At 44.5% G+C, this 15,045-nt stretch overlaps 1 protein-coding gene across 2 annotated transcripts in view; it reads left to right on the top strand.

The window, feature by feature from the left end:
- adamtsl5 (ADAMTS like 5) overlaps window positions 1–15,045 on the top strand; it is a 164,564-nt gene that overhangs the window by 112,978 nt on the left and 36,541 nt on the right. For both annotated transcript variants that reach the window (XR_004416204.1, XM_033046489.1), the window contains exon 9: window positions 14,242–14,405. Coding sequence is in view for 1 of the 2 variants with exons in the window: in XM_033046489.1 (XP_032902380.1) it covers window positions 14,242–14,405 (164 nt within the window). In the remaining variant the exon portion in view is untranslated. The remainder of the gene's footprint in view (window positions 1–14,241; window positions 14,406–15,045) is intronic.

Genomic DNA, 15,045 nt, shown 5'->3' with positions numbered 1-15,045 from the left:
AGTCTTTGAAATGTGGGAGGAAACTGGAGAAACCCAGTGGCACTATCCTACACACTAGGGACAATTTACAATATTTGTTAACGTAGCCAAATAACCTACAAACCTGCAGGTCTTTGGAGTGCGGGAGGGAACCGGAGCACCCGGAGAAAACACACGCGGTTACAGGGAGAACATCCTAAACTCCATACAGACAACACCCATAGTCAGGATCGAACCTGGGTCTCTGGCGCTGTAAGGCAGTAACTGGGTGATAAGATTATCTGTTCTAGTGATGATGTTGACTGATCAATATTGACCCTCAGGGAGAACCATCCTCTCTTCTTCGAGGTGGTTTCCTGGGATAATTTACACCGCTGGGTTCCTCTCCAATGGAGGTCTCAGTTCACTTGGAGTAACTCAGCGGGTCAGGCAGCATCTCTGGAGAAAAAGAATAGGTTACTTTTCATGTCGGGACCCTGCTTTAGACTATAAACGTCCTGCCCTGAAACATTGTTATATTTAAGAGGGAGTTAGATGTGGCCCTTGTGGCTAAAGGGGGTACGGAGAGAAGGCAGGTACAGGATACTGAGTTGGATGATCAGCCATGATCATATTGAATGGCGGTGCAGGCTCGAACGGCCGAATGGCCTACTCCTGCACATATTTTCTATGTTTCTATGTTTCTATTACCTGTTAATTTTCTCCAGAGTTGCCGCCTGACCCGCTGAGCTACTCCAGCATATTCAAGTCAAGAGGGTTTTATTGTCATATGTCCCATATAGAACAATGATATTCTTACTTGCAGCAGCACAACAGAATATGTAAACATACTACACGGTAATCAATATAATAAACGAGAGAGAAAAATAGTTCAGTGTGTGTATATATAAGCATACAAATAGTTCAGTGTGTGTATATATACACATACACATACATATATGTATATATATATACATATATGTGTGTGTGTGTATATATATGTACACGCACACATATACGTTCACACAAAGAAAACCAATAATAGTGCAATAATAACAATAATAGTCTATGAACTTCAGAGCTTATTTCAGGTTGTAGTGTTTAATAGTAAGATTAAACGAGAACTTACCAGTTTGAAGTTTGATCGTTATTTTATGAGGAGTAACGTTGAGGGAATACGTGAAGAACCCCGCCAGGACGCATGCGTGTCATTCTTCAAAGCAGCGGTGTGAAATCACAGATAACTGTAATGACTAAACATAGTAAGATTAGAGAAGAGATACCAGTTGAGTATATGATCAAGGGTGGGAGCGGAAGTCACGTATTCCCTCAACGTTACTCCTCATAAAATAACGATCAAACTTCAAACTGGTAAGTTCTCGTTTAATCTTACTATTTTACTTCGGAGTCACGTGAGTGACTACGTGAAGATTTTAAAGCTCTGTGATTCCATGCCGTGGAAACGAGTCCATGCATCACATCTGCCTTGATTATGGGGAGAATAGTGTTAACATCATTAGACATCAATACGATATTGAAAAAACAACGATAAATTTATTAACACCAAATTATAGCCCCTATTTATGGGGTAAAATTATATTACAGAACTTAAAATTGTTTCTGCAAATGTTCCAGGTTCAATTACTGGTTTGTTATAAAATCGTTGGAAAGTTTTCTCCGTTGACCATCCTGCTGTCTTGAGGATTTGGTCCATAGGAACATCCAACTTCATAGCTGCCGATGTAGCTGCCGCCCTGGTGGAGTGAGATTTAAAAATGTTAGTGTCTACTCCAGCCTTTATTAGGACCTGTTTTAACCATCTCGAGATGGTCTGGACTGTCACTTTTTGTGTGGCTGTTTGTAGCTGATTAAAAGTGCCATTTCTTTGTCTCTGATGATCTTAGTATACTCCATATATAATAGCAAGTGTGTTACAATACAGAGACGATCATCTGTCGGGTAGGCCCTGAATTCTATTTTTAGGCCTGCTGACCCCTGTCTGTTCTGTTTGACTAATTCATTGATGTGAAAAGTTAAATTTCCAGATGAAGTAGTCATGTTGTCCAGCCTTAGTTTCTGTAGCGACTGGACCCTTTGTGCCGTGACCAAGGCCATCAGCATGACTGTTTTCATAGTCAGTTTCTGTAGGGCCAGAGCTATAGCTGGAGACCAGTTTCTTAACATGGTCAGTACAATGCTCACATCCCATATTTGGGAGTACCTGGTTCTTGGGGGATTAACATTAAAAATGCCCCTCATGAGTTTAGTTACCAGGGGGTGTGTCCCAACAGAATGCCGCTCTGTTCCTTGCCACAGGTATGTTGATAGAGCACTTCTGGCGCAGTTGATGGCACTATAACTGAGCGCCTCATCGTAATGGAGGCTTGCCAGGAATTCCAGAACAGACGGGATGTTCATAGATCTGTGGGTGATGTTATTGTTATGACAGTACATTTCCCATTTCTTGATGTACACTAAGTACTGTTTTTTGGTGGACTGTCTGTGGGCCGTTGAAATAATATCCACTGTTCGGTCCGTCAGTCCCAGGTGTAGTAGAGGTGCTTTCAAATTCTACAAATTAATAGGTTTATATAATCATGACATGGGTGACTTTCACTTGTTACGGGATGAACCAGTAAATTAGGTCTATGATGGATGATGATGCATGGTTCTAATACCATGTCGAGTATCACCGGGAACCATGGTTGAGTAGGCCAATCGGGTACTATCAAAATACCAGACGCAGAGTCTTGCTGTATTTTCCTTGATACCCGACTGATGAGGCAGAAAGGAGGGAATGCATAAATAAACAATTTCCCCCAATGCAGCGAAAATGCATCTGTTGCCGCTGCCCCAGGGTCTGCTGATAATGATTGGATTGGAACAATGCCTAATGTTATCTTTCCACCATTTAGTTCCATTATGGCCTCTGTTGGTAGCTTCATTGGTCTGTCAAAATGACCGCCATTAATTTTGAGTGCTCGTATTTTAGCCCTCTGTAAATTTCGATAATGTAAAGGTCCGAATTATGTGGCTGGAAAGGCAGCCACTATTTTGCCAATTATTCTTGCTACCAGTCTGATGGATGGTTTAGTGATGTCAATGATTTTGCTGCAAGCCTCTATTAAGGCTGTAACCTTTTCTTTCGGCAAAGTCACTGACATGTGAACTGAGTTAATGGTGAATCCCAGATAATCCATTGTGGTTGAAGGCGTTAATTTAGATTTAACTGGATGGATGATAAACCCCAGTTTTTCAAATAATTGTTTTGTGGCTGTTACCGTTTGTGTAGCCAATTCCAAAGTTTTGCCCACAATAAGTATGTCATCTAGATATGCCATTACCATGTGTTTTTGTTTCCGCAGAAACGCTAGGGCTGGTTTCAAAATTTTAGTGAACAGCCTGGGGGCTGATGTTAGGCCATTAGGTAGTGCCCTGTACTGCCAGTGCTGACCCATCCAGTTGAATTTTAAATAACATCTGTGGTCACCTCTGATGGGTACTGTATAGTAAGCATCTTTTAAATCGATGCTTGCCATGTAGTAACCTTAGGAAATCAATTGCTTAGTAGTAACAAAGGTTTCCATCTTGAAATGAATATTGGACACGAATTCCTGTGATTCGTGTTGGGTTTTCTCAATTACTCCTTTTTTATAAAGCTGCTGTAGTTCAGCGTGTGCTTTTGATTTTTCTTTGCCTGTAAGCACGAACATTCGGTTCGGTACATGCTGAACTGGAGGGTTATGTTTTTGTATAAATTCCATGGTATAACCCTGGATACTGCTTAAAATATAAGTGTCGGTAGTTAACTTATTCCATGCATCCAGATAGATGTGTAATCTCCCACCAACCTCCATGCTCCCTTCAATTCGTAAGGAACCAGACCCACCTACCTCCATGGTTACCAGTGGTAGGTTTATTACTTTTTTGGTATCCTCCGTGGACGTTGAGGCGCCGGTGTCTGGGTCTGTAGTTGGGTCGGTGTTGAGGGTTTGCGCATTTTCCAGGAAGGCCGGTCTGGGCCATGGCCTAAAAAAGACCGATGTTGAGTGTACCTGGCCTTCGAGCTTTCACCAGTTTGTCTTGTCCGACTGGTGGATGCGTAGGGGTGCTGTTTCTGGCCGAAGTATTTTTTAGACGTTGCTTTAATGAGCCCCAGGGTTTTAGCCTCTTCGTTAAGTTCTTTTACCTGTTTGGATAACTCACCTCCAAATAGTAATATTGGTGGTTTGGAGGTTCCAGGTTTGCACAGGCCTGCAAATTTGGGGTCTAAAGCCGGTTGGATGGCACTCTTCCTAATACTATTTAACTCGTATTGGGAGTTGCAAAATAAAGCCAGTGCATCCTGGTGATCTTGTGTCATGTCTTTTTCGTTGATTGTGCGGGCGAAAGCCGTAATCCCCGCTGTTAGGACTTTCAGAACTTTTTGTAGTTTCAAGTCCCTGGCTCTGATTGATGCTCCGACATGTTTCCAAATACACTGGTTGACACTGGGAACATTCAGTGATTTGCAGTTCCCTGGTGGTAAGTGTCTTGCTGTGGTGTCCAGTAATGCCTGTCCTTGTAGCTGATTGAATGACATGTAGTCGATACTTGCAGCTATTTTAGGTTCCAGGTTTTGGCCAGTTTGGTCGGGTTGAATGAACTGGGACACCATATCCAATAGGTTTTCTTGCACCCCATGCACACTAGGAGTATGTTCTGCACACCCCTCTTCAGGGTCAGCCCAGAATTGACCCCCCGTACTCCCCTCTGATGAGGGAGAAACACTGTGCAGCCCTACAAGAGGTACTGCTGTAGGACTTACTAGCTGCCCACTGTGACTAGTCTCCATCTCCCGGAGCCTGCCACTTTGGAGTATTTGCTCCAACAGCCGCTCCAACTGGCTCTTATGCTATCGGGCACTGGCCACTAGCGGCTGCTCCTGTTCCTCAAGCCGCTCCAACCGGCTCCAATTCTCTCGGGCAGTGGCTGCTCGCGGCTGCTCCTGAAGCCGCTCCAACCGGCCCCAATGCTCACGGGCTCTGGCCGCTCGCGGCTGTTCAAAGTCGGACTCATCGGAGTCAACGACTCTGTCAGTTTTTTGCTTCGCTTTACCGCCCGGCCGTGGTGCTGATTTGGCCGGTGCGGGAGCGAAGTCGGGTACAGCTGTTCCCATTACGGGAGATTGGTGTGCCGTTGGCTGCTGCTGGCTGCCCGCAACTCCGCGGTTCTCCCTCGCCAGCTTTTTCGCAGCCTTCTTGTTTCTCTTGGATCTGTCCATACCTCCACCTGTGATAAAGTAAGTGGAAAGAACGCAGAGTCTCCTTACCTGCTGTTCCCGGCTTTGAAATTCTGCCGCTAAGGGGAACGTCGTTCCCCCTGCTGTGACTCGTTGCAATGCGTGTAGCGATATGACACGCATGCGTCCTGGCGGGGTTCCTCACGTAGTCACTCACGTGACTCCGAAGTAAAATAGCCTGATGGCTGCAGGGAAGAAGCTGTTCCTGAACCTGGACGTTACAGTTTTTTTGACTCCTATATCTTCTTCCCGATGTCAGGGGTGAAATGAGTGTGCGGCCAGGGTGGTGTGGGTCCATCTATGGTATAATTCAGCATCTGCCGTTCCTTTTTATTACATTTCAAGATCCAGGTGCAGCAGAAATACGTCCTTGCTATAGCACGCAAACAGACCGAGTAATTAAAGTAATCTCCCGAATGTAGATCGGCCGTCCGGAGAACTACAGAGATCGTAGAACTACATCCGGAGAACTACAGAGATCGTGTGGTCACGTATAGTTATTATTGCTAAAATCAAAATGCAAGCAAGGGCGATGTGACAATTTGAACCATACACCACGGGAGCAGTGTCACATCGGCCACAGGAAATGAAGCTTCCTCCCCGAGGACAGAATACTTGGCGTCCCTGCACTAAATATTAATGACACGAGTGTAAACAAGCTTGGGAATCAGGCAACCCTGGGAGTTGAACTTGTGACCTTCGGGCTAGGAGAGCAACGCTGAGCCTCATCAGACCACCAGCAAGAGATCAGGAAGCACTAATTAATGGTTTTTAGACGCCTATGATTAATATGTCAAGATTCTTACTGCGAGGGTAACGAGGCCACTGTGCGTCTGTTCCTGAGACGTCGGTGACATGAGTTACCGTGCGGTGGATTCCAGAGTCCAGCTCGGTTCAGTTCCGCAGAGGTTCAGCGAACTCTTCTTTTAAAGCGAAAACAGGACTCAGAATTAAAAATGTGTAGGAAGGAACTGCAGGCGCTGGTTTCTGAAAGACACAAAAAGTGGGGGTAACTCAGCGGGTCAGGCGGCATCTCTGGGGAAAAGGAATGGGTGACATCTCGGGTCGAGACCCTTCTTCAGACTGAGAGTCTCGACCCGACACGTCACCTATTCCTTTTCTCTGGAGATGCTTCCTGTCCTTTGGAATTAAAAAATTGTTTAGAGTCTGGAAAAGCCAGATTGATGTGAGGGTTTATACTTGTAGAGAATTATGGTGCTCTACAAGTCACCATCTGGACGCCAGGGCAAATGAACTTTCGTTTAAACCTTTGGACTTCAAACCTAAGACTTTAGAGATGCAGCGTGGAAACAAGCCCTTCGGCCCATCAAATCCACGCCGACCAGCAATCCTGGTATACGAGCACTATCCTACAGACTAGGGACAATTTACAATTTTTACCAAAGCCAATTAACCTACAAATCTCTAACTCTTTGGAGTGTGGGAGGAAGTCAGGTGGCCCAAGCAGGTCACGGGGAGGACGTACAAACTCCGTACGGACAGCACCCGTAGTCAAGATCGAACCCGGGTCTCTGGTGCTGTAAGGCAGCAACCCTCCCGCTGCGCAAATGCTCTCGGGCACTGGCCGCTCGGGTTCGATCCTGACTGCGGGTGCTGTCTGTACGGAATGTGTATGTTCTCCCTGTGACCGCGTGGGTTTTCTCTGCGTGCTCCGGTTACCTCCTACACCACAAAGACGTGCAGATTTGTAGGTTAATTGGCTAATGTAAATTGTCCCAGATGTCTAGGATAGAAGTAGTGTTCGGGTGGTCTTTGGTCGGCATGGATTCGGTGGGCCGAAGGGCCTGTTTCTACGCTGTATCTCTAAACTAGACTAAACAAGATTGAGAAATTCAAACACTGAGGTCATGGGATAAAGTAAGTGTTGATGAATATTGCTGGAAGTTTGCTGGAGTGTTTGGTCATAAAGTCATAAGGAATAGGAGTAGAATTAGGCCCACCGAGTCTACTCCTCCATTCAATCATGGCTGATCTATCTCTCCCTCCTAACTCCATTCTCCTGCCTTCTCCCCTAAAATTCCAACATCTGCACTAATTAAGAATCTATCTATCTCAGCCTTAAAAATATCCACTGACTTGGCCTCCATAGCCTTATGTGGCAAAGAATTCCACAGATTCACCACCCAATGACTGAAGAAATTTCTCTTCATCCCCTTCCGAAAAGAACGTCCTTTAATTCAGAGGCTATGACCTCTAGTTCTATACTCTCCCACTAGTGGAAACATCCTCTCCACATCCACTCTATCCAAGCCTTTCACTATTAAAGAGCAAAGCACTTTCTATGGCAAGCACATGCCTGCTTCAGTTATTTTTTTCCCACTCGTCACCCTATCCTGTCAGTTCAAAGAAAATATACCAGGCTTTCCAATATTCCCTGCACGTAATGTTAAATGAACCGAAAGAGCAGCACAGTGGCACAGCTGGTAGAGCTGCTGCCACACAGCGCCAAAGACCCGGGTTCGGTCCTGACCTCGGGCACTGTCTGTGTGGAGTTTGCATGTTCTCAGGGCAGTGTTACTACTAGTAGTCTCTCCACTGCAAGTCGCACCACCTCCATTTGAAAGGGAACTCTCAGCAAGTGTGAAAGGTTCCAATCCATTTCAGCTCCCGTGACATCCATATGAGCGTGATTGGAATTGTAAGTGTAAGTAGGATGAGCTTGGATGCACACTCCCATGTCTGGCAAGTTCTAGGTTTCAGAACCAAAAAGTGGTCAATTAAATTATTAAATGAATGGAGACACAGGAAACTGCAGATGCTGGAGTCTTGAGCAAAATGCAAAGTGCTGGAGGAACTCAGCTGAAGAAATTTCATCAGCCTGAGGAAAAGACTTGACCTGGAACATTATCTGTCGATCTCCCTCCACGGATGCAGCCTGACCTGCCGAGATCATCCAGGTCTTTGTGTTTGGCATTAAATGTTTCTGCTGCATTCACAATATTGATCACCCTACTGTCATTGTCAGCAAATATGTCCTTTTTGATTCAGAAATAATGAAATTTGAGTTTGAAGCAGTTTTGGGCTTCTGAGACTATTGCACTGTGTCTTGAGTTTTGCCACAAAATTTGCCCTCAACAGTCATGGTGCTCACCAGCCTTCTTGCAAAAAGTGATCCTTCCGTTGAAGCCTCTCCATGCTCTCAGATATCAGTTCAAAATCCCTGACAACTTTTAATTAACATGTGTTGGCAGGAACTACTGATGCTGGTTTACACAGAAGATGGACACAATATGCCCAGCGGGTAACTCAACGGGTCAGGCAGCATCTCCGGAGAAAAAGAATAGGTGACATGTCGGATCAGAACCCTTCTTCAGACTTTAGGTGACACTCCGACACAAAACGTCACCTTTACTTTTTCTCCAGAGATGCTGCCTGACCCGCTGAGTTACGCCAGCATTTTGCATCTATCTTCAACATTTAGTTAACAGGTTAAGTGCTGTAGAAAATGCTAAAAATGTTTGGACCATAGAACCTGAACTATCATAAGCTTCTTAAAAATAATTTTTTTTAATCTTTACATTTTGAAATATTTAGAAGCAGAAGGAATTCTGATCCTCATCTATAAAAGCCATTTTTTGAGCGTTACGTTATTTGCCAAACAGAAATCATAGTTTAGTGCGATTAAAAATGTGCTCAGATTTCATAGAACTAAGCTGTGGATTTGAGAGTGTTTTATATTCTGGGATTTGTGGGATTACTTCACAAATACCTTAAAGCAATTTCGTTCAAATACAATATGATTTTGATTTTTTAAAGTGTATACGCTTACGACTTTTAAAAGATATTTGGCTAGAAAAGGTTTAAAGGGCTGTGAGCCAAATACAGGCAAATAGGACTATTCCAATATGGCAACTTGGTCAGCTTGGACAAGATGGGCCGAACAAGCCTGTTTCCGTACTGCAGAGCTTTAAAGAATAGCTACTTCTCACCCAGCAATCATCAGGTACTGAAGAGGGGCATCGACCTGAAACGTCACCCATTCCATCTCTCCAAAGATGCTGCCTGTCCTGCTGAGTTACTCCAGCTTTCTGTGTCTGTCAGGTACCTGAACACCACCAAACACGAACTAAACTTTGAAATATCGACAGTCTTTGGTTGCACAAAGTCCGTAGGGCTTTTTTGCACAAGTATTAGAGTTATTCATTTATCATTTTTTTGTTTATTATATTATATATTATCTGTGAGTATTGCGTTCACAGGCCTGTTAAACGTTTGCAAGTAGGACTTTCATTGTTCTGTTGACAATTAAACACTCTCTATTTTCTTGACATGATTCTGTGACTTTAGACTTTAGATTTTAGAGATGCAGCACAGAAACAGGCCATTTGGCCCACTGTCTGTAGAGACCAGAGATCACCTCAGCTAACACTATCTTACATACTAGGGACAGCGTATCATTTTTTTTGACAATTGACTTGCAAACCTGTACATCATTGAAATGTGGGAGGACAATGAAAACCCACACGGTCACAGGGGGAACGTACCAACAATCCAGCACCCACGGTCAGGATCGAACCCAGGTCTCTGGCGCCGTAAGGCAGCAACTCTACTGCTGCGTCACAGTACTGCCATATGACCTTTCCTTGACTCCGCTGGGGAAAGACAACCTCTGGAGAAACACTCACACCACTTTCCACATTTGCACATTAAACCCCAAATTATTCGCAGGATTACAAAGTAATAATAATAATAACTTTATTTATAAAGCACTTTAAACAACTGCAGTTGCCACAAAGTGCTGTACATGAGAACTCATGAACAAAAAGCTATTACAAACAATTAAAAACCATTAAAAACCGTAAAACGAAGGACTATAAAAAACACACTAAAAATTAAAAGACATTAAAAGCACTAAAAACAGGAGCAATGCCTCAGCCAGTGTCGAAAGCCAAAGAATAAAAATGTGTTTTTAGGGAGGATTTGAAGATGGACAGTGAGGGGGCCTGTCTGATGTGCAGCGGCAAGGTGTTCCAGAGTGCCGGAGCAGCAACAGAAAAGGCTCTATCCCCTCTGAGCTTCCGCTTAGACCTTGGTACCTCAAGGAGCAGCTGATCAGCTGACCTGAGGCACCGGGCAGGAGCATATAGGTGGAGCAGCTCAGAGAGGTAAGGCGGGGCGAGCCCAAGTAGTGACAGTGAACGCTCACAAGTTCACAGAATATAGAACAATACAGCACAAGAACAGGCCCTTCGGCCCATAATGCATACACGACCATCTCTTATCAGTCTGAAGAAGGGTCTCGACCCAAAAAGTCACCCATTCCTTCTCTCCAGAGATGCTGCTTGTCCCGCTGATTTACTGCAGAATTTTGTGTCAATCTCTTATCTGGTCAAGTCAAGTTTATTTGTCACATACACATACAAGATGTGCAGTGAAATTAAAGTGGCAATGCCTGCGGATTGTGCAAAAACAACAAAACAACAGAACAGAACAGAATCAGTATTTACATTTTAGGAAAGAAAAAATGAAATTTAAAAAAAATGTTGCTGAACAAGATGCTTTCTACAGCCCCAGACTAGAAGCACTGAAGGATCCTCAGAGAGACTCTGAATTTCCTCATCTGCCTGAGGTGGTAAAGGCACTGCCTTGCCTTACTAATGTGCAGCAGCGTGTGTTGTCCATGTCAGATCCTCTGTGATGTGGACTCCCAGGTATTTAAAGCTGCTCACCCTACCCACAGTAGTCCCATTTATCTCCAGTGGCGTGTAAGTCCTCGGATGTTGAGCCCTTCTAAAGTCCACAATCAACTCCTTCGTTTTTGTGACATTCAAGAGGAGGCTGTTGTCCTGACACCAGAGTGCCAGGTCAGCCACCTCTTCCTGGTAGGCCTTCTCATCGTTATCGGAGATCAGGCCCACCACCACAGTGTCATCAGAAAACTTGATGATGGAGTTGGAGCTGAACCTGGCCGCACAGTCATGTGTGTACAGGGAGTACAGTAGGGGGCTGAAGACGCAACCCTGGGGGGATCCTGTGTTTGGGGTGAGGGGGTTGGAGGTATGTCTCCCCATCTTGACCACCTGGGGCCTGGCGGTGAGAAAGTCCAGGACACAGGCACACAGGGAAGTGTTAAGCCCCAGTTCCAGCAGCTTCTCAGCAAGTCTGGTGGGGACTACCTGCACCTAATACATATCCCTCCATTCCCTGCATATCCATATGCCTATCCAAAGGCCTTTTCAATGCGACTATGGTACCTGCCTCAACCATCAACTCTGGCAGCACGTTCCAGGCACTCACCACCCTTTGTGTAAAAATAAAATGCCCGACACATCTCCTTTAAACTTTGCCCCTCTCACCTTAAAGCTATTAATTCACATCTTTATTGCTTCAAATTTCAAACTAACTTTACCTGATGGACAAGTCTAACATTCTGATTCCCCTACGTAGACTGAGAAAATTCTGGCAATTCCAAAACATTTTCCCTCAAGGTTACCTAATGAACCTGACAGGTGTCACAGATGGTTTTGTTCAATTAATGATTCTTAATTCCTCAGTTCCACATTACCATCAGTGCCTTCTCTGAATCATTCTCTGGTACAAGTTCTAACTTGGTAGGCCGAGTAAGTGGAACAATCAGGTGACTGCAGATGGGAAAGGCATTTGGTCGGAGCCTGTTACTGGAATTTGGGTTCTTAATGGCTTTCATGCTTGTATCGTGCATTTTCTATTGTTTTAAGTACATTTGGGAAAGTTGAACAGGATTGCAAACTGCAAGTTGCAGATAAAGTGGAGGGAACAAAGTGAAGACCTTTAGCCATGAAGACACAAGTAATTGCAGATGCTGGAATCTTGAGCAAAACACTAAGTACTAGAGGAATTGGGGCAGCACAGTGGCGCAGTGGTAGAGTTGCTGCCTTACAGCGCCAGAGTCCTGGGCTCGATCCAGACTACAGGTGCTGTCTGTATGAAGTTTGTACGTTCTCCCTGTGACCCTAGGGTTTTCTCTGGTGCTGGAGTATCTCAGTGTTGTCAGGCAGCATTCCTGGAGAGTCTGGATTGGTGATGATTCGGGTCCAGACCCTTGCTCAGACTGACTGAAGTGCGAGGCCCCACCAAGTTAAGTCTCAGATAACCATTTCACCACTCCTTCCCACATCTCCCTCCAATCTGTTCCTCACCACCTCACCAGCCCCCACATCTCCACACAATCCTGGCCATGGCTGCCAACCCCCACTCACGAACTCCCCCCCCCCCCCCCCCAACCTTCCAATTGCCCAAAAGAACCTCTGACTGGACCAGCGACCGCCCGTTCTCCCCAATCGAAGCCCTGATCACCATCTCCCCAACATATTACCTCTTACACCCACTCCCACCGCCCCCTGACCATTGGCTGGGACCCATTCCTGACCCTTAAATGGAGGTCAATGGACCTCAAACTGCTTTGGATGATTAGCGCCAGTTATGTTTGTTCACACAAAGTGAGTAGCATTAAGTGTGTTGATTACAGTACCCCAAACCAATATTAAGCCGAGATCATAGTTTAGTGTGATTAGAAATGTGCGTGGACTTCATCAAAATAAGTGTGGGGTTTTCAGAACATTTTATATTTTATGATATGTGGGGTTAGTTCACTAATACCTAAAAGCAATTTAGATCAAATACGATACGATTTTGATTTCTAAAGTGTATACACTCACGACTTTTAAAAGACGTTGGATAGAAAGAGTTTAAAAGACTATGAGCCAAATGCAGGCAAATATGATAGCTATTAGTCCTATTTGCCTTATTGGGTTAGTCCTAGATATCTCTATCTCATGTTAATGGAGAGCATGCAAGCAATCCATGTTCATCATTAATGATGGACACAAAATGCTGGAGTAACACAGCTAGTCAGGCAGCATCTCTGGAGAAAATCAATGGGTGACGTTTGGGGTCAAGACCCTTCTTCGGAGTCCTGTGGATATATCCTTGCCAAAACTGGCCAACACTCACCTCTTGCTTGGGAGGCCTTAAAGAAAGATTAGGCCCCATGCAACATGGATGTCCTTTCCAAGGGCTTCTCAATGTAACACAGTGAAGACAGCTGACAATACCTGTGGTTATGGCACCGACTAATACTCTGGAGACCTGGGCTCTGGAGACACTAGTTCAAATCCTTCGAGGCCAATGCGTTTATATATTTAATCATTCAATCCATATATAATAAAAAACAACACATCAATAAATAGTGTCCTTTTAAATAAACCCATCATTACTTGGCCTACACAAGAATCGAGATGTAACAATGTTTAACACTCTATGACCATCCTTAGTTTTAGTTTAGGTTTCATTTATTATTGTCATGTGGATTGGGGTACAGTGAAAAGCTTTTGTTTGTGTGCTATCCAGTCACATAAAGCAATATGCATGAATACAAGCAAGCCATGCGCAGTGCATTAGGGTTAGTTCAAATCAATAGGCCACAGAGCTATTGGGGAGCGGAGTCAATTGGGCCTTGAAACCAAAGGCTCCTCTTGACATTTTTTGCTTCACATTTTATTGAATTCAATTCAAGTAATCGAATATTATTTATTGAGTCATGGAGCCATACAGCTGAAAACAGGCCCTTTGGCCCAATTAGCCCATGCCAACTAACGTCCCATCTACACTAGTCCCACCCACCTGCCTGCATTTTGACCATATCCCTGTAAACCTGTCCTATCCATGTACCTGTCTAAATGTTTCTTTAACGTTGTGATAGGAGCTACCTCAACTACCTCCTCTGGCAGCTCATTCCGTACCCCTACCACTCTTTGTCTAAAAACGTTGCCCCTTAGGTCCCTATTAAATCTTTCCCCCCTTGCCTTAAACCCATGTCCTCTAGTTCTTGATTCCCCCTACCCTGGGTAAATGACTGTGCATTTATCTATCCATGTACCCATCTAAATGTTTCTAGGCTATATCATATGTCGGAATATAATAATTCTGTATTGATGGGATGGTGTGGTTTTGATTAACTGATGATGGACAATGTCATTCCTGATTATATTTTCTGTCTGCAGCGTTAATAAATGGCAAGAATCATTACGTGATTAATGGGAACTGGGTCATAGACTGGCCTGGTGAATATGACATTGCCGGCACTAAGATACAGTACAAACGTTCAGCCGGAAACCAGGAATCCATTGAGGCTGCCGGACCCACAGCAGAAGATCTCCATGTGATGGTACAAATCTTCATGTAAAAATTACACTGTTGTTTGCATGTCCGAGTCACTCTTTGTGCAACTTTCATGATTTGCTCGGCTCCTGTTAGTACCCATTAAGTTCACTGTAGTTCTTTAAGAAAATAAATGGTATTTCCTTTCCTTATGAGCCTTTATGTGATTTAGTTTAGCTTAGTTTAGTTTAGTTTAGTTTAGAGATACAGCTTGGAAACAGGCCCTTCGGCCCACCAAGTTTCACGCCAACCAGCAATCACCTGTACACTAGTTCTTTCTTACGCGAGGGACAATTTACAGAAGCCAATTAACCTACAAACCAGCACGTCTTTGGAATGTGGGAGGAAACTGTGGCACCCGGAGAAAATCCACACGGTCACAGAGAGAATGTGCAAACTCCGTACAGACAGCACCTATAGTCAGGATCGAACCTGGCGATGTAAGGTAGCAACTCTACTGCTGCACCACTTCAGAGCCGCTCTTAGCTGCCACCTCAGGTGGTGGGAGTTAGGTCTGGACAATAAATGCAGGCTTAAAGCCCTGTCCCACGGTACAAGTTCATTCCAAGAGCTCTCCCGAGTTTGCCCTGATTCGAACTCGGAGATTTATGGTAATGGCCACTCTTCGGTACTCGGGGCTCTCTTGG

Source organism: Amblyraja radiata, chromosome 29, assembly GCF_010909765.2.
Source record: "Amblyraja radiata isolate CabotCenter1 chromosome 29, sAmbRad1.1.pri, whole genome shotgun sequence".
Taxonomy (NCBI): domain Eukaryota; kingdom Metazoa; phylum Chordata; class Chondrichthyes; order Rajiformes; family Rajidae; genus Amblyraja; species Amblyraja radiata.
The sequence above is the reverse complement of the archived record's forward strand: the minus strand, read 5'-3'. Positions and strand labels throughout refer to the sequence as shown.